At 50.5% G+C, this 20,136-nt stretch overlaps 1 protein-coding gene across 6 annotated transcripts in view; it reads left to right on the forward strand.

Moving 5' to 3' along the window:
- The window catches only part of TBC1D22A (TBC1 domain family member 22A), a 508,739-nt gene extending 489,317 nt beyond the window's left edge, over positions 1–19,422 (forward strand). For all 6 annotated transcript variants that reach the window (XM_078343890.1, XM_078343911.1, XM_078343897.1 and 3 more), the window contains one exon: positions 16,599–19,422. In XM_078343890.1, coding sequence (XP_078200016.1) covers positions 16,599–16,994 — 396 coding nt within the window. In that variant the 3' untranslated portion in view covers positions 16,995–19,422. The remainder of the gene's footprint in view (positions 1–16,598) is intronic.
- Positions 19,423–20,136: the final 714 nt, after the last annotated feature.

Consider the following 20,136-nt stretch of genomic DNA (forward strand, 5'->3'; position numbering starts at 1 on the left):
AATTTATTTAAAAAATAGCTTTTGAATAAAATTATTTTAGGCCCACCAACATAATAAACAAATGTATTGGTCAATAAATGCATGTATAATTTACATTACATAAATATGTATATATAAATCATTTACTATCTATGCATATGTAATTTAAATTAAAACACCTCAAAAGTTTAGCTGCTGCATCAGAAGGAAATGGAGGCTCCATGATGATTAAATAACTCGTTCAAGGCCTTATGATTGATAAGTGACAGAATATTTCGGTATTTTACTCAGTGCTTTCTTTTTTTTGTATTATCAAATCTTTAAAAAATATTATTGGCCAGGCACCGTGGCTCATGCCTGTAATCTCAGCACTCTGGGAGGCTGAGATGGGTGGATCACGAGGTCAGGAGAGCAAGACCATCCTGGCCAACTCAGTGAAACCCCGTCTCTACTAAAAATACAAAAATTAGCTGGGCATAGTGGCACGTGCCTGTAATCCCAGCTACTTGGGAGGCTGAGGCAGGAGAATCACTTGAACCAGGGAGTCAGAGGTGGCAGTGAGCTGAGATCGCGCCATTGCACTCCAGCCTGGCAACAGAGATTCCATCTCAAAAAATATATACATCATTAATACAATTTTACTAACATAGATAAGAGCCCCATTCCTCTCTCTGTCCTTCCCAAATTTCTATCATTTTAAAATACCCTTTTCTCTATTGTTTCCAAATTAAATATTGAGTACAATCAAAATAATATTTTAAAATATCTTTGGAGTACAGAGATGAGCCCTTCACTGCACACCCTGGCAGTAAGCATGACCCGCAGGAGTTGGTGTTACCCCTGCAGCCCCTGCATGCCACACTTTATTCTTACGGATAATGTAAATCCTACCTGTCCTATCCATCTTCCTCCTTTCTAAAAGCATTTTGTACTCACCATTCTCTGAACTGGCCCGAGTTCTACCGCCAGTGCTGATGTGTCTGCAATGGAGTGCTTGGCTTTGCATGTTTGCGGTGTACACATTTGTGTTTTTCACCTATGCCTGTGTGTAGCCACCTCCTGTGGTGTGTGGAGGGAGTCTCAAAGCCACTCTGGCCACACGGTTGCATTCCTGAGGACCAGCGTGCTGTACCGGGCTGTGGTCCGTGCATCTCCGCTCACCAGTTCCAGGGTTCCATGACATGACTGTGGCCGAACTGAATGTGTCATTCTCCGTCGAGGGACACGGACCGAGTCCAGGTCTGTTTGGGTGGGTTTCCTCTTGGGAGCAGTGTGCCTGCGGTCACTTGTAGGAAGCTTCCTGTAGGATGTACCCCTGAGTGTCCGAACGCCGCGTGACCCTGTGTGTGTGTTGTCAGCGTCACTAGCCCGTGCCACCCTGTTTTCCAGCAGAGCACAGGTCACTGTTGCAAGTCCTCCTCAACACTTGATGTCATCACATCTTACTTTTTTTCAGATTTAGTTGCCATGAAATGACATATTGCTGTTTGAACTTGCATTCTCATTGTTTTTAATGAAGCAGAGTTTTTTCAATGTCCACTGTTTGTTCCAATGAGTCCTTCCTCCTTCCCTCCCTCCCTCCCTCCCTCCCTCTCTCTCTCTTTCTTTCATCTTTCTTTCTCTTTACTTCTTCCTTTCCTTCCCTTCCCTTTCCCTTTCCCTTTCTGAACTCTAGCTCTGTTGTCCAGGCTGGAGTGCAGTGGCACGATCTCGGCTCACTGCAACCTCCACCTCCCGGGTTCAAGTGATTCTCCTGCTTCAGCCTCTCGAGTAGCTGGGATTATAGGTGCCTGCCAGCACACCCAGCTAATTTTGGTATTTTTAGTAGAGATGAGGTTTCGCCACATTGGCTGGGCCTGATGAGTCTTTCTAAAACACAGCTCTGTTCCCACCCTGTCCTCCCCATCTCCCCAGTGGCCCCCAATTGTTTCATAAATTTATCCCCAGCATTAGAGGATCCCTTTCCATTCAGACTCCTGCTGTACTCCTCTCCTTACACCTCAGAAGAGTATTGTGGCCACTTCACTGGCCATTTCCATGTGCCGCGCTCTCTCTTTCCTCCAGGCCTTTGCCTGTGGTGTTCACTCTTCCAGAAACACCGGTCCTCAGGGCCTCCCCTGCACCCCTTCAGTCTCGGCTCAGGACTCACCTTGTCCAGGAACCTTTCCCTGAGCCTCCCTTGACTCTCCCCCTGGCTGAGGTAGCTCCCTGTGTTACGATGACCTGCTTCTCTGTGTCCCACCCATCTCTGGACTGAGCTCATGGGGGTGGGACCCCATCTGACTCACCCATGGGGGCCAAGGTGGTTCCCCAGCAGACAGGCAGGGAGCCATTCTTCTCACTTTAATGTGATTTTGCAGTTTTGCTGAGGCAGGTTCTGAGGTTTTGAGTGACCGACCACCCACTTTTTAAGTGCCACTGGCTCAGTGGACAGGACATAAACTGGGGCCAGCTGCCTCCTGCATCAGGTGGCCACTGGCCAGGCTGGGGGTCCTGCCGAGCTGCGGGAACCACCCCCTTTCCCTGATTCCTGGGTTCTCACCAGGACCTAGGACTTGGTGAGCTCCAGTCCTTCTCGGCTTCCCCAACACTTCCGGACTCTCCCTTCTGGCTTCCCAGTGTGGGCCATCGCTTTGAGGACAGAACACGTGTCCATCTGGTTCACAGCTGTCTTCTGATGCCTGCTTCATGCCAGAGACACAGTCACTGCTCAAGCAACATGTGCTGCAAGCTTTCCACAAGCTCCCTCGATCTTGGTGATTCAGAGAGAAAATTAAGGCGCACTCCCTCTCCCCACCTTCATCGAAAACAGCGAGCTCTCACCAGGTGGATCCTAACAGAGCCGTGGGCATTGATAGACCTTGGCAGATTCCCCCAGCTGGGGATGGAGATGTGTGAAGCCCAGGGAGAGGGGATTGCACTGGGAGCCCATAGGCGGAGGAGGGGCGTCAGTGGATGCACAGTCAGAAATACTCTCCCTACCCCAGCTCCTTTTCCTCAGCAACCAGGACCGTTTACCTGAACTTCTCACAGGTGCCTCTGTAAGCACAGAGGGTGTCCAGGAGATCCAGCCTCCCCGTGTATCCACCTGCAGGGCTTGAACTCTGAGGAAGCTGTGCCTGTGCACACTCCCCCCAGCTCCATCACTCACCAGCAGAGAGGAGCAACAAAAGGAAGCCCTGGGGATCCAGAGTGAAGATGTTTCATCACGGCCCCCTGCATGCCAGCTCACATCTTATTGAAAAATTCTAATCGTCTCGGAAGGCTTATTTCCATTTGTGGTGCAAATGGAGCCTGTCCTCAAGGGGATGGATGTGCTCACAGCCAGTGCAAAGTGAGATGTCCCACAGGCTGGCAGCACAACATGCTGCTGGCACTGGTGGGCTTCACAGTCTTGGACACAAAGAGCTGCCACAGGGCTGGGAAGGAGCCTCCTGTTCATGGGGGTGAGCAGGGAGGCAGGAAGGAGACCTCGAGGTGCACACAACCTCTGAGTTTCTGCAAAGGACTCCCTAACCAGGCCTCACCAATCTGTGACAGGGACTGAGCCCTCACACCCCAGCTCAGGCAACACACACACACACATACACATACTCCCCCCCATAAACATGCACACATGCATACACACAGAGTTCACATATGCACATGCACACATATACACTTATATGCATACATATGTAAACACAAACATACGCATGTACACACATATACCCATAAACATGCACACATATACACACATGCACACACATACATGCATATGTGCACACACAAGACATCACATGCATGTAGACAAACATATATACACATACACACATACATATATACATACACAGCGATTCATACACATGCACATATATGTACACACATACATGTACATACATGTACACACGCATATACACAGGTACATGCACATGCATACAGACATATGCACACACATATAGTGCCCTACGATTCTGGGCAGGAGGAGGCAGGTGCCCTTGAGAGTGGCTCAGCTGCAGCTGTGGTCGTCCTCCAGGCTGGTGGTTCCCTGACCCGGCTGAGCCTCAGAATCGCCTGGAGCTTTTAGCAAAGGTGAAGCATCTCCTGCCCTCCATCTGAGATTCTGACTTACAGGGCCTGGGGCAGGTCCAGGGATCTTAGTCTGTTCCATCTCTCTGAGCTTTTGACCCCTCTACCTCCAGACAGTGAAAGCCTTTAAGGCATAGCTCAAATAGCCTCTCTACTGTTGGGCCCTCCTTGACCCTCAGGAAGGTTAATTGTCCTCTCTTCTGGATTCCCATGGTTTCTTTTTCATTCTCCGACACAGCATTTGTCTTAGAGTCCTCCGTGTGTGCCCTTCCCCAGGCTGTGAGCTCCGCAAGGGCACCGTTGTGTCAGATTCCCCTCTGATGCTAGCCGGGCTTCCTTACCTTCAGAGTGTGGGTCACACTTGATCTGAACCCACCTTCACAGCTCTATGGGAGTCAGTCCAGCTCCTGACTAGTTATTTCTGCTTCTACGCCTCACTGGCTCTGTGCTTCTAGCATCTACACCTAATGCTTACATTTTGACAGAGCTAGTTTAGGCACAGAGTTTCCAGAAACTCCCCACATCCAAGTACTTGTGAAGGATTTGAAGGCTGGGGGTTGGTGGGAAGGGTCAATTGCAAGCTCCACTGCCCGCCATCTTGTTCCCAGAAGCCTCCTTTCCTGGCTCCCTCCTGGTGCAGCTTGGAAATTCTTCCCCTTGTCTCGCACAGAGAAGTTCCGCCCATCTTCAGAGCGCTGAGAGCTCAGCCTCTGCCCCAGGAATCTCTTCTGAAAAAATGCAAGGGAATTCTGGTGACTGGATTCGATCCACTTGTCTACTTTGCAGGAGGTAGGGGCACGCATCAGCGCCCACTAGGAGTATCCTGCTCAGCATGAAGTGCAACCCGGTTAGGGAGAAGAGGAGTCAAAGATGTTTTCTTGAGGGAATTCACAACCACAGAAAGAGACCAGGAGGAGGCTGAGAGGGGATGGCAACCTGCGCTAGAGGGGGGTGACATAGTTGCTCTGGAAGTGTCCCAGAGTGACCACAGCCTGCACACACAGGAGCAAACCCAGCTAAGATCCGCAGACACCCAGCTCACCTGCGGATGCCTCATCAGTATCAACCAGTGCTTATACTGTTCACACCCTACCGCGTTTTGGGTTATTATACACTGGTAGCTAACTGCTACAGCCCCTTTTCCTGTTTAGTTTTCTTTCAGCTGAGAAGATATCATACTATTGTGACATTTTAGAATCCATTGTGTTGAAGCCCCTTCTCACCCTGGAAGGTGAGAACACCCTGTGCTTTCATCCTGAGTGGCCGCTTGGTTAGCTGGGGGACTTCGGTGTCTGCGACCATGTCCCCTCATCCCTGTGCTCACAGCACGTAGTGGGATTCACCTGATCTCTGCTCAGTCAGTGAGCATTGGGCCTGAGCAACTCATTTTCACCTGTAATTTAATTACTGACTGATTCTGTCTTGATGGCAGAAAGGTCTCTGTGAAATGCAATTACTTCCTTGTACCCAAGCATTTTCATCGTCTAATGATTCTCTCCAACAGGAGCCAAGCATCCATCCTGCTTTTAATTAAACTGATCCATTAGAGAGGGAGCCAGCCTGCCTCCCGGCCCAGCCAACTTCAGCCACACCTCGGGGAGAGAGCTCTTCTACTCGCTGGATGCAGGCTTCTGGATCCCAGACCCTGCATGGTATTTATGAGCCATGATATCCTGGAATGGAGATCCCAAGGAGATGCATCAGCTTGGTTGCCCTGTCTCTAACACACCATTTGCTTCCTTTTTTCAAATGTGCTGCTCTCGCCAAGCTCTCGCTCCTCGAACTCACAAGTCGGGGGACCCCTCTTGTGGCAATAAGAGCAGGAGCAGAGAGCAGGATCACACCTGGGTCAAGAGCACTGGCACTGGGGTCAGAGTTTAGTTTCTTGCCTTGTCCTTTAACAAGTCTGCATCATGGAAAAGTGGTCAATTTCCCAGCCACAGTTTCTTCCTCTGTAACGTGGGGATGCTGACGCAAGTCTGCACGTTCTTGGCCATACCCTCAGGGCAGCTACTTTCCACATTGCAGCCTTTTTCTTTTGGATTTTGCAGGGAATACAGTGTGTATTACAATTGTTAACCTTGGCAGCAGGGTCTGTGGTAAATACCCTCAAAAGAAATTGGATATTTTAGAATCAAAAGGTGACTTATGCAAATGAAGGCAGTAAGCAAAGATTATAAATGGTCTCATGAGAATTCATGGTGGATGCTCATGCCCAGTGACCTGTAGAAAGTCTTTTGGATTTTAGAACTCTTTGGACTTTGGAGTTACAGAATGAGGTAATGTATGCACACCTAATTCAGCAGGTTCTCGTGGGAGTTAAATGAGACCCTGTGTGCATCCTGTTAAGCACAGTGCCAGGCACACCGTCAGCGTTCAACAAATGGTCATTTCCACTCATCCATTCACTCCGAATGCCCATGGATGAGGTGGGGATTCAGGCTGGTGAGGATCTGCAGAGATACAGAAACCACTCCCCTCCAGAGTGCATGGGTTCAGGACAGAGGAAAAGGCCACAGACGCCAGTAACTGCGCCAGCAAGAGGAATTGCAGATGCCAGCTTTTCACAGAAGACAGAATCAAATGGCTGGTGGACGTTTGCACAGACACGCATCCTCGCTGGCAACCGAAAGAAACTGAATGAAAACACAAGAGGATATTTTTGTAGCTATCAGTTTTGCAAACGCTTTACATACTGCTAAGGTCTAGGACTAGTAACGGTATCAGCAAATAGCTGCTCTTATTTGCTTGGTGAGAATGGAAATCAGTCCCATAGTGCATGAGTCCATTTTCATTGCTGATAAAGATATACCCAAGACTGGGCAATTTACAGAAGGAAGAGGTTTAATTGGACTCACAATTCCATGTGGCTGGGGGAGCCTCACAATCATGGTGGAAGGCAAGGAAGAGCAAGTCACATTTTACGTGGATGGTGGCAGGCAAGGAGAGGAGCTTGTGCAGGAAAACTCGCCCTTATAATCACCAGCAGATCTCATGAGACTTAACCCACTATCACAAGAACAGCACCAGAAAGACCTGCCCCCATGATTCAGTTACCTTCCACTGGGTCCGTCTCACAACACGTGGGAATACAAGATGAGGTTTGTTTGGGGACAGACACACTCATACTGTATCCATAGATACGGCGGTTTGTTTTTGATAAAGTTGAGTTTTACTTTACATAAAAACTCAACATGTATTTTCTTTCTTTCTTTCTCTTTCTCTTTCTTCTTTCTCTTTTTCCTTTCTCTTTCTCTCTTTCTTTCTTTCTTTCTGAGACAGGGTCTTGCTCTGTCACTCAGGCTGGAGTGCAGTGGCACAATCTTGGCTCATTTCCCCCTCTGCCTCTCAAGCTCAAGTGATCCTCCCACCTCAGCCTCCCTAGCAGGTGGGACTACAGATGTGCGCCACCACGCCAGGCTAATTTTAAAAAACTTTTTGTAGAAACAGGGTTTCACTATGTTACCTAGGCTGGTCTCCAGCTCCTTTGGCCTCCCAAAGTTCTGGGATTGCAGGCATGAGCCACGGCACCCAGCAGTACATATTTTTGACTCTACAGCCCTACTTCTGGGACTGTACCTGGTAGAAACAGTAGCCAAAGATTGTAGGAATGTGTGTTCCCAGCTAGCAGTTGCAACATTGTTTATAATTCCAAAATATTTATTGATAAGGGGATGGATACAGATACTTAGCTGCATTCATATTGTGGACATTACACAGATTTTAGAAAGAATAAGGTCGATTTGCACTAGAATGAAGTAACATGAACCCAGTCTTCTCATCTGTAAAATGAGGGCTCTCCTACCTCATAGGGTCACATGAAGAGTGGATAAAAGATGGCAAAGCATTTGACACAGTGTCTGACTCGAAGATAATCAATAGATGTTAGCTGTTGCTGCTTTTAAAAAATCCTGAACTCCTAGATGCTGGCTTCAGTGAAAGCTCACTGCCTGTTGGGTCCTCGCTATTTGCTACTGTTAGCTACAAAGTTGCCTGGAGAAGCAACAGGACCAGGCAGATATTTGGAAGGCATGAATTCCATTCTGGGCTCTGTGATCAACTTCTTGATTTCCAAGCTGCTCAACCTCCCTGAATCCTGGCTTCCTTTTTTTTTTTTTGAGACGGAGTTTCGCTCTTGTTACCCAGGCTGGAGTGCAATGGCATGATCTTGGCTCACCGCAACCTCCGCCTCCTGGGTTCAGGCAATTCTCCTGACTCAGCCTCCTGAGTAGCTGGGATTACAGGCACGCGCCACCATGCCCAGCTAATTTTTTGTATTTTTAGTAGAGACGGGGTTTCACCATGTTGATCAGGATGGTCTCGATCTCTTGACCTCGTGATCCACCCACCTCGGCCTCCCAAAGTGCTGGGATTACAGGCTTGAGCCACCGCACCCAGCTGAATCCTGGCTTCCTTATCTGTCAGTCAGCTCATGATAAGTTCTGCTGCAGTAACAAACATCCCTTAAGGTCTCACTCCCATCACACATTCAACAGGAGTGGCTCTGGCTGTGCCCTCTGAGACCCAGGCTGTGGAGCAACCCGATCTAGGACACTGCTGGTGTTGAGGCACAGGGGAAGAGAGAGAGAGCAGAACCATGCAATGGCTTAGTGCTTCTTTGGGAAGTGGGACATATCTTCGTGGCTCAAATGATCTTCGTGGCTCAGATCCTCGTGGCCCAAATGATCTTCATGGCTCAGATCTTCGTGGCCCAAATGATCTTCGTGGCTCAGATCTTCGTGGCCCAAATGATCTTCGTGGCCAGAATGAGTCACCTGGCCAAGCCCAATGTCAGCAGAAAAGATGTGGAAAGCACAATGAGAGCCTGACACTAACACCACCTACCACACCCAGTGGGTAAAAGTGAGTACAGTCACCCCGTGGTATATATAGGAGGTTGCTCCTGGGATATGCCCCTCTGATCCCTGCTGCCTCAGATACCAAAATCCAACAATGCTCAGGTCCCTTATAGAAAATGCTGTAGTATCTGCACTTAACCAATGCATATTCTCCCATTTATATATGTATGTATGTATGTACGTATGTATGTATGCATGTATGTACGTATGTATGTTTGTTTGTTTTTGAGATGGAGTCTTGTGCTGTTGCCCAGGCTGGAGCACAGTGGTGTGATCTTGGCTCACTGCAACCTCCACCTCCCAGGTTCAAGTGATTTTCTTGCCTCAGCCTCCCAAGTAGTTGGAATCACAGGTGCCCACTACCGCTAATTTTTTGTATTTTTAGTAGAGACGGGGTTTCACCATGTTGGCCAGGCTAGTCTCGCTCTCCTGACCCCAAGTGAACCACCTGCCTTGGCCTCCCAAAGTGCTGGGATTACAGGCATGAGCCACCATGCCAGGCCCTCTCCCATATATTTAAAATCACCTCCGGATTACTTACAATACCCAGTGCAATGTAAATGCTACATAAATAGTTGTTATACTGCATTTTTGTATTGTTTTTATTTGTTCATTCTTAAATATTTTTGATTTGTGGCAGGTCGAATGCATGCATGCAGAATTTGCAGATACAGGTGGGCCGGCCAGTGACCGCTCTCCGGTGACTGCTGTGAGCACCGCGTAACACATGCCCAGTGCCCGGCAGAGCTCTGTCACCTGCAGGGTGCTGCAGCATTTCTTTCCCTCCTCCCCTCCTTCCTCATGTCCTTTCTGCTTTTAATGGTCAATGCCAACCTTTGCAGAATGCACAAATTTCAAGTTAATGAGGATCAGATATTCACAGCTTTGAAGATGCTTCTTACCTTGGTTTAGAGGAGGATTTGAAAGTCTCCAGTTAACACTTTTTTGATTCTGATGATACAGAAAATAGTTACAAACATCATTCATTTGCTCGTGAGCTGGGAGCTTGGGGGATCACTGAGGGAGATGAGGGGCTGTGGTGTGGCCTGAGGCCTGCGGGAAGGCGCTCCGGACAGCTCTGGGGGCCCCTTGGCCCCTTGGATTCCCTGGTGGGCCAAATCACAAGGGTCCTCATGAGTAGGGGGCAGGAGGGTTTGAGACAGAGAGGAGATAAGATGATGGAGGTGGAGGTCAAGATGTGGGTCATGAGCTGGCTACAAGGTGGCCCCCGGAGCTGGACCAGGTAAGGAAATGGGTTTTCCCCTGCAGACCCCAGAAGGAACGTGGCCACTTTGGACTTCTGTCCCCCAGGACGGCAGGACAGCGAACCTGCCCAGTTTGATGCCTCTCTGTAGTAAGCTGTCACCTCAGCCATAGAACGGGTCCCGGAAGGTCCAGCCGGAGCCAAGTCGGGGGAGGCTGGGTGCGCCGGGACCTCAGTGGAGCCAGGTGTGAGCCCAGCCCGCACAGGCCTCGGGGAGGTCACTGTCCATGTGGAAGACCATGAGCTGACAGGAGAGCCAGGGGCCTGCAAAGGAGCCCTGCTGGTGGCCAGCTGGGAGAAGGGTAAGCGCAGAGTGGCTGGACCAATGCTCCTGGATGCAGCCTCAAACCCCAAAGGCACAGAGCATCACCTGCTTGTGTCTGACTCCATCTCTTAATGCCCACCCTCCCAGACTGTCACCTGCCTATGTCTGGCACCTTCCGCTGATGCCCACCCTCCCAGACCATCACCCACCTGTGTCTGACTCTTTCTCCCAATGCCCACCCTCCCAGACCATCACCCACCCGTGTCTGACTCCTTCTGCCAATGCCCACCCTCCCAGACCATCACCCACCTGTGTCTGACTCTTTCTCCCAATGCCCACCCTCCCAGACCATCACCCACCTGTGTCTGACTCTTTCTCCCAATGCCCACTCTCCCAGACCATCACCCACCTGTGTCTGGCACCTTCTCCCAATGCCCACCCTCCAGGACTGCCACCCACCAGTGTTTTGCACCCTCTGCCGATGCCCACCCTAGGCTCTACTCGCTCCTGTGGGGAGACGCAGCACCTCCTGCTGGAGCCCTCCCCATCCCTGCAGGGTGCCCACCTAAAGGCAGTTCGGCTCCCTCCTCTGTGCTACTCCCCAGGCCTTTGAGCCCGCTCTGGCCCAGGCTTCTCACCCCTGTGGATTCTGCTGCTGCTGCCTCCCCTTTAGCCCCCTGCCTTCCTGCTGCCCTGCTCCCCGCTGTGCTGTGCTCTCCAGTCCCCCTGAAGGCTCTTCCTTCCTCCTGGGCTGGGTCTCCCCCGGCAGACCCTTCCTCATTTGTCATCCTGCACTGATGCGGGCTGTCCCATGGGTGTCTGTCTTCACGGACGGTCAGCTCCTTGGTGACAATGCTCCATCATCTCGGGTTACCCTCGCCACTCCTGCATAGAGTCGAGCTCCATGAATGTCTGTTGAGTTAAGGAATGGATGAGCGAAGGAGCACATTCCTGGATACTCCTTCACACCTTATTTATCTGTGAATCCCATTTGCTCAAGTCCAGGGATCACCGCCTCTAGAGAGCCCTCCATGATTGCTCCCAGGGCCTTGCGAGGTGCTCCTGTAGTCCTTGAGATCCCCCTCGGATATCGTGCACTTGCCTGAGGACCTTCTGCGCTTCCCTGCCTTGAGGGCAACATCAGCTTTGGTCCCTGTCATTGTGTCCGCCCTGCTCAGGGCAGCCACATAGCAGGTGCTTCCGGTGTATTTATGGGGTAATTGGTTATTCATTAGACTCAGAGAGTGTCTGGGATACAGCTGTGACCACAGAGGACTACCCTCGAGGACCTCTCTCAGGGGTGAGCAACTCCCAGAGTGTGACATCAGCAGACACTGTCCAAACACAGACAGCGCTTCTGTTTTGTCTCTGTCTGGCTGTAAAAGCTGCATTTTGATTTATTTCCACTGGCTAAAGATTTAAGATAAAATTAATCTGTCAGCTCTGCATCTAAGTGACTGTCAAGGTTTAAAGAATGCTATTTAATAGACAGTGGCAGTCGGAGCCACAGTGTTTGCCAAGAGCAAGTGATTCTCCCCACAAGTCCCCGTGCTGCCATCTGAAAACCCTCGGGTCCACCCTGGCAGCCCCTGAGAGGCCAGCGAGGCTCTGGCCTCCTTTCCTGCTTGTTACCAAGGAAATGGACTGACCTTTGCTCCCCCTTGCCTTAGTCCAGTCCTTCCCTTCACCCACACAGGGAGCAGTCTCGGGAGTGGCCATGACGACCTAGAAACAGCCCTGGATCTCCTCGCCCTCTTCATCTCCTCTCTTCCAAGCATTTCTTTCTGCCTTTGAAGTCAGCGCGGTTTTGAACTAGACTTTGAGATGCTTCCAAGGAACGGGCACATCAAGCGAATTTCAATATCCCCTTTCTACAGCTTTTCAAAACCAAATCCTTAAAGGAGTGCTGACTTCAGTTCTCCTCATGAGGTGACAGAACTACTGTCACCAGAGTCACCAGAAGGGGTTCGGCCTCAGCAAGGACATCGGTTCAGGCAGTTGTGCCCAAGCTTTGGCTGAAATGAAGGACATAGGGCCTGGAGAAAGGCTTTGGCAAAACAGCAGGACTTACTCTTCTGAATGTAGCCCTGGTTGGAAGACCTGCGCCAGCAACCCAAGGCCTCAGTTTCCCCGCTCTCAAGGTTGGTGGGTGAGATGATCTTGAAGGGCTCTCCTACCCTGAGAGTCTACGATGCCTGCCTTCCATAAAAGAAGTGGTTAAACTGAGTTGGGTTTGATTTTTATTACAGCCAGGGACTCCAGGAATAGGCAGGAAAGATCCTGCCCTCCTTCCCAGTAAGGAACCCAAGAGAGTTGGCAGTGCCAAGACAAGTAGGCTCACTTGCTAACGGGAGCTCTAGTCCAGCAGAAAGGTCTAAGCAGACTTGAGCCAACACTGGCTGAGGGGTTTCTTTCACCTAATTGCCCCTAAACCAACACTGAGAGATGCGGACAGTCCCTGGCGTTGTTTCTGACAGTTCAAGGCTGTATCCCCTGCTTAAGTTCATTCCTGGGAAATTTCAAGGCTGCCAGAAGAATTGACTGTCTGTTTTAGCCTAAGAGAGGGCACCCGTGTCCTGGTTGTGGTGGTGGGGGCAGGGGCCTGGCTTTGATGAGTCCTAGGTAGCAACCCTGATGGCCTAAGCACACTGACCACCCCTCCTGCTTTTGTAACCTCCCCTTCCCTGACTGCTGGAGCCCCACATGCTCCCTCTCCTGCTCCCTCTCCTGCTCCCTCATTCTCCCTTTAAAACGCTCGGTCAGCTCTGCATGAGCTCAATTTGCAGTGGACTCTGTTCCCTGCTGCAGTGGACTGAGATCTGCCCTCATTGTCTTTAGCTAGTGACTGGCATTGTTTAATCTCTGACAGGGCTCAGGGAGACTTCTCAGAGAAGGGGGCTTTTGTGCTGGGCCTGGGGTTGGTGGTGGGTGGCAGGTTCGTGTCCTGTTAATGGACACTGTGCCCAGTTTCCTAATGAAGCACTGGTTTTCCTAAGCAATGAAGCCCTTGCCTCCCCAGGATGGAAACTCACCCCTTTTTCTAGATCTGCTTGTAAGTTCACATTCTTTCAAAGCTAGAATGATTTTCAAACTCACTAGGCTCAACCATCCACCAGGCCCAGCCATCCTGGTTTTCATTTTGTTGTTTCTTCCTCCCCCTATAAACACAGGCAGGGGTGATTCTCCCATGTTCACGTAGTGTCAGGGTCATTGTCCGGAACCCAGTCCTTTCCCAAGCAAGCAGCAGGGAGGCACTGTTACGGAAGCCTTGGACCTCTGTTGTTTTTGCTTGTCCACCTGTTTTCCCCCTTCTGGTAACAGGATTCCTTTCTTTGAGACCCACAATTCCCACTTTCCATAGTTCGGGTAGGGATGACCCTATGCCCCATTCCAACTTCAGAATGAGCAAGACACTCAGGACTGGCCAGTCAGAGGCCAGGGCATTTGGCTCAGGGGAGGGCACATGACTCCAGGACTGGCCAATCAGAGGCCACAGTAATTAGCTGAGAGAAGGGCACGTGACTCCGGAACGGGCCAATCAGACTTCATAGTAATTGGTTGAGGGAAGGGCACGTGACTCCAGAACTGGCCAATCAGACTTCATAGTAATTGGTTGAGGGAAGGGCACGTGACTCCAGAACTGGCCAATCAGACTTCATAGTAATTGGTTGAGGGAAGGGCACATGACTCCAGGACTGGCCAATCAGAGGCCACAGTAATTAGCTGAGAGAAGGGCATGTGACTCCAGAACTGGACAATCAGACTTCTTAGTAATTGGCTGAGAGAAGGGCACATGACTCCGGAACGGGCCAATCAGACTTCATAGTAATTGGTTGAGGGAAGGGCACGTGACTCCAGAACTGTCCAATCAACCTCTACAGTAATTGGCTGCGGGAAGGGGGCGTGACTCCAGAACTGTGCAATCAACCTCTACAGTAATTGGCTGCGGGAAGGGGGCGTGACTCCAGGCAGGCTGATCAGAGTCTTCCCTGGAACTTCTTGCTGGAATAATTAGGAAAGAGGCATTTTTAAGACTGTTCATGTGAGTCATCATTTCCTGAACACCGCTGTGTGCCAGGCCTTGCGCTGGGCATGCGCCTGCCTTGTTTTTAATCCTTACCAGTGTTGCACCTGGCAGTCATGGCTGTGTTTGCGGTGACCAAGGAGTGTGAGGCTTAGGGAGGCTCGAACTCTCCTGACCTCCAGACAATGCTGGGCAAAGCCAGGGTGCGACTAGTCTGTCTGGCTCCATGTGGCTTTCAGACTTAGTAACTAACGGGCATTCCAGGGTGATAGCACATCAGTGCCCAGATGGGAAAGTACCTATACCCAGTGGCATATACCTATAACGGAAATGCCTTCAACAGCTACATTTGGAATCTGAAAAACTCTCTCAAGCCCATTTGGATATATTGATCCTAAGGAACAAATTGGAAGTCCACACAAAGACTCAGGAAGAGCACCGCTCATTCCTCACAGGGTGATTGTGATAGTGAGTAATTAGAATCGGTCCTAAAACTCCTATAATGAGGAAATGATTAAGTAAATTATGCTCCAAAGATGCTTACAATGAGTTTGTAATAATATGGGGAAAAGTCTGGCATGTTAAGTAAGAAAAACAAGGCAAAAATAATCATATTTGGAGGCTGATCTCAACCATATAAAAGTATAGATGGAATGATAGACACATTTTTGTTTTGGAGACATGACCTCATTCTGTCACCTAGGCTAGGGTGTAGTGGCATGATCACAGCTTGCTGCAGTCTTCGTCTCCCAGGCTCAAGTGATCCTGTCACTTCAGCCTCCCTGGGTGTCTAGGTGCACACCACCATGCCTCGTCATTTAAAACAAATTGGTAGAGATGGGGTCTTGCTCTGTTGCCCAGGCTGGTCTTGAACTCTTGGCCTCAAACAGTTCATCTACCTCGGCCTCCTAAGTGCTGGGATTACCAGGAGTAAGCCACTTCACCTGGCCTAGACACATTTTTTTTGAGATGGGGTCTTGCTCTGTTGTCCAGGCCTGAGTGCAGTGGTATGATCTTAGCTTACTGCAATTTCTGCCTCCTGGGCTCAGGCAACCCTCCCACCTCAGCCTCCTGGGTAGCTGGGACTCCAGGCATGCCCACCACATGTAGCTAAGTTTTGTGTTTTTTGTAGAGATGGGGTTTTGCTATGTTGTCCAGGCTGGCTCAATCTCCTGGGCTCAAGCAATCCGCCCACCTCAGCCTCCTATGACATTAGGATTACAGGTGTGAGCCACCACGCCTGGCTAGACACTTTTAAAAAAAATACTGCAATACTGTATGCCACTGTTTCTGTAGTTGTTTTATCTGGGTAGTGACATATATGCTTGCTTTTTATTCTTAGTTTCCAAATTTTCCAAAATATGCAAGTAATGTGTTTAGAATCGGTGTAGAAGGAAAACACATTATTACAAATTCTGGTAAGAAAATGTCAGCAAGATTTTCATTCTCGATGAGCTGATGATGTTCACCCACGCCTTCCCTGCCTGGCGTCTCGATGAGCTGATGATGTTCACCCTCGCCTTCCCTGCCTGGCGTCAGATGAACAATGAGTTAGGCCAGAGCGAGGTTTTCTCTTTACAATGCACGTTTCTCTATATGATCTCATCTGGAATTCACGGCCTCTTTGAGTGGTTAACAAGGTAGGCCGGGTGCGGTGGCTCAAGCCTGTAATCCCAGCACTTTGGGAGGCCAAGGCGGGTGGATCACCAGGTCAAGAGATCGAGACCATCCTGGTCAACATGGTGAAACCCCATCTCTACTAAAAATACAAAAATTAGCTGGGCATGGTGGCGCGTGCCTGTAATCCCAGCTACTCGGGAGGCTGAGGCAGGAGAATTGCCTGAACCCAGGAGGCGGAGGTTGCGGTGAGCCGAGATCGCGCCATTGCACTCCAGCCTGGGTAACAAGAGCGAAACTCTGTCTCAAAAAAAAAAAAAAAATATATATATATATTTTTCATTTCATTAAACAAAATCACTGTCACTTGCCAGAGCTTTCACTGTGTTGTACTGTCAATCTCAAGACTCCTACAGTTGTGCAAACAACCAATATCATGTTTCATTCCTGCTACATCTCATTCTGTATGAACATAAGTGCAAAAGTAACAAGCCTTGTCTAACATAGAAAGGTGTGTCTCAGCTTCTAGATGTACCTGTTCCATGTACCGCCCAACTTACGAGGACCTTAAGAACCACGGAATGGTTTGAGGAGCAGCGAGAAGGGGCACTCCTGGCACGACTTGGAAAAGACGTCTTCCTAACAGCAAAATGGAAAAGATACGTAAATGATGGGCTGGGTGGGAGCTGCTGCACCCTGATACTGGTGGGAGGAACTTGGCGATGGCCTGGCCTTTCTCCCACCCAAGCGTTTTCTCCTCTCAAACCCTCTGTCTCCAAAGCAGCATCTGCCCGTGACAGATGCTGGTACAGCCTACCCGCCTTGGCATTCTGGGTTCAAGGTCATAGAGAAGGTCAGGTGGGGATGTACTTTCCTGGGTGTTTAGAACTTGTCAGGCAGGGGTCAGGCCTGGATTAGAGCTAGAGGGATACCCAGGGGTTCTTTAATAACTGACTTTTGGGGTGTGTTTAGAGTAGCCAGGGCCTTAAAGTGCCCAGGCTAGGGGCCCTTCTCCTCTGGGGGCAGGAGCCGGACTTGTCCCATCCTTCCTGTGCTTCGCTGGATCCTCCAGGGATGCTCTATGGTAGTGAAGGCTGGAGAAACACACACAGAGGTGATGTGTGAGGAAGGGCAGGGTCATCCTTCAGTGAAGAGTTCCAGAGAAGTCGCCGTCTGGCTTCAGCTTCCCGAGGGCTCACGAGGGTCCCTCTTGGGGAAATCTGTGGGCAAGAAACTGTTGGCAAAGCCAGGGCTCCCCGCATCCGAGGCATCCGTAAATGCCACAGGGTGGCCCTGCGCTTCGGTTTCCGGGATTCCACTATAAGTCACGGCAGAATTTTGCTGTGGAGCATCACATGTTCTCAGCTGGTCCTGCGAGCGGAAGATGGAGGGAGGGTCTGGGCTCCTTCCATCTATGGCCAAGACAAGCCCCAGTCACAGCTGGGAAATGTCACCGGGGCACCCTGTTGTTAGTTCAAAGGATGGTGTGGTAACCTCAAGCAGGTTGGTGTAATCTGTTAATATCCTAATATCCTACGGTCTGTCTCCCGGGCCACAGGCTCCCAGGCTGGAGGACTTCTGCCCTCCGTGGCTGGGGCACAGCTGTCAATCTTTACAGCTTCCCTCACTCCTCCTGGGGCTCCTCCTCTTCCCTCCCATGAAGTCATCTCACTGGAGGCCCTGCGTCCCTGGCTACTTCCTGCGTCTCATCTCTTCCTGTTTCTCCTTTCACATTTTTATTTGGGCAGGATCTCCCACCAGTATTTGCCTGAGGAATGACGTGCGGAAGTTAAACGTTTGAGACCCTGTGGGTCTGAAACTCTCATGATTTTCCTCTTATACTTGATTGACAGTTTTCCCTAGCTGGGAATTATCTTCCCCGAGAATCTGGGAGGCGTTGCTTCACCGCCTTCTAGATTTCAGGGTTGTTGCTGAGATGGCTGAATCTGCTTGGCTTTCTGGTTCTTGTGTGTGGCCTGTTTTCTTTCCCGCCGTGGCAGGTTATAGACACTTCTCATGTCCTGGGTTCTGAAACACTCGTGTGTCCTGGGGTGAGTGTGTTTTCTTCTGTTGCATTTGGCCCCTGAAGGCCTTTCCAGTCTGTCGGTGGGTCGTCTCCTTCCCGGGGAATGTTGATGCCTTTTTAATGATTTTTTTTCCCTCCATTTTCTTTGGAATGTTGATTTTATTCCCTGGACGCAGTACCTTCTTTCCCTGAGAATATGAAAGATGCTTCTGGAAATTCCCTTCCCCTTCAGTCCTTGCTTCCTCCCACAGAGATTTGCTGCGTGTGTCTGAGGGTTTAATTTGTCTGTGTTCTCTGCTGGAGGCAGACATCTGCTGATCCTTGGCGCTCAGCTGAGCATTGGGAATGGGGATCTGAGGTTGGGTGTGGCTGGTCAACATTGACTTATTGTAGGGCGATCTGGGTGCACCAACTTTTGGGGGACCCCAGCTGTCAGGAGTTTTGGACTTTCCCTTTGCACTACAGTCCTGGAATGGTTCTTCCAGCCTCCTTTCTGCAGGGAGCAAGGGCTGGCTGCTGCCTGGGTGGTGGGGGATTTCTGCATGCAGAACTCAGTCCTGCCTTCCCAGAACCTGTACCGTCCTTGTGTGGGGGTGCCCAGTCCAGAATGTGTTTACCTGCTCCAGAGAGCAAACCTCTAATCTCCGCCAGCACAGACATGGGGCAGTCCCCCAGCCCCAGAGGTGGGGAGAGGATCCCGCTTTTACAGCTTCTCTCTCAACTGTCACCCAGTCCTCTTGATTTTTGTCACCCTGACCCTCATCTCAGTTTCCAGGAGTGCTCAGTCCTCTCAATTCCCAGCCTTCTGGCTGGTTCTTGGATTTCAAGCTGCAGATTTGGGGTTTGGCTCCCCTAGTCCTGCTAAGCCACCTACCATGCAGCGACTGCTTTGCAGTTTCCAGCATTTTGTCATGGCGCCTTCGAGCCTGCTCTCCTGTATCTTAACACGTCTCTCTACTGCTGTTTGGTGGAGGCTTGGGGCTTTGGGAGTGAGGGGTGAGGCAGGTGCCAGGTCTCCTCTTCTGCCTGTTTGCACAGTCAGCACCTCTCCCCTTGGTGATAGCTGACCAGATGCAGGTGTGGGCGGGGCCATTACTGAACTGAGTCACACCTGCAGCAGGTGCTGAGCGACACCCAGGAACTCAAGACAGCAGCTGAAGAAATGGTGAAAACCATGAATTTGCTATTGGGCCGGGCGCAGTGGCTCATGCCTGTAATCCCAGCACTTTGGGAGGCTGAGGCAAGTGGATCACGAGGTCAGGAGTTCGAGACCAGCCTGGCCAACATGATGAAATCCCATCTCTACTAAAAATACAAAAATTAGCCGGGCACGATGCACGGGCTAAGTAGTAGTCCCAGCTTCTTGGGAGGCTGAGGCAGAAGAATCACTTGAACCAGGGAGGTGGAGGTTGCAGTGAGCCAAGGTCACACCACTGCACTCCAGCCTGAGCCACAGCAAGACTCCGTCTCAAAAAACAAAAAGGCAAAACAAAAACATCCCCAAGAATTTGCAAGCTTGGACTCCCCCCTGCCCCTGTTAGACTTTATCTCCGTTTTCTGGACCATCCTGGGCTCTGTGAATCCACCTCCCTGCACCTGGGAGAATAGTCTGTGGACTGCGCCTCTGTGAGACAGAATGGCCATTCTAGAAGAGCGGGGAGGGCTCTCCTGGCAGTGGCTGGGCCAACTTCGAGGCAGCGGATACCCACAGCATCCCTCCAGAGGTGGAAGGTTCTAGATTCCTGACAACATGGCTCAGTGGCTGGGCCTCGTGGGTGCCAGCCTGCACAGGGGCCTCGGCGGCCTCCATGCTTCTGTACCCGCACCGTTATCAGCAGCAGCCTCCTGGGGCCCGCAGCCTGTGCCCCAATGTATGCATCGTCTTCCCCTGTACACGTTGTTCCCTCCCTGTTTGCAGCTTTCCCCCGCCTTTCACGGTGCAGGAGGGGCGCCTGGTTGCATATGTAAATACGCTTCGGTTATTCTTTACGGCATTATCTTCCCACAGCTTTAATTTTCTTATTCTTTTCTTCC

The sequence above is a fragment of the Callithrix jacchus genome, chromosome 1 (assembly GCF_049354715.1).
Source record: "Callithrix jacchus isolate 240 chromosome 1, calJac240_pri, whole genome shotgun sequence".
NCBI classification, from domain to species: Eukaryota; Metazoa; Chordata; class Mammalia; order Primates; family Cebidae; genus Callithrix; species Callithrix jacchus.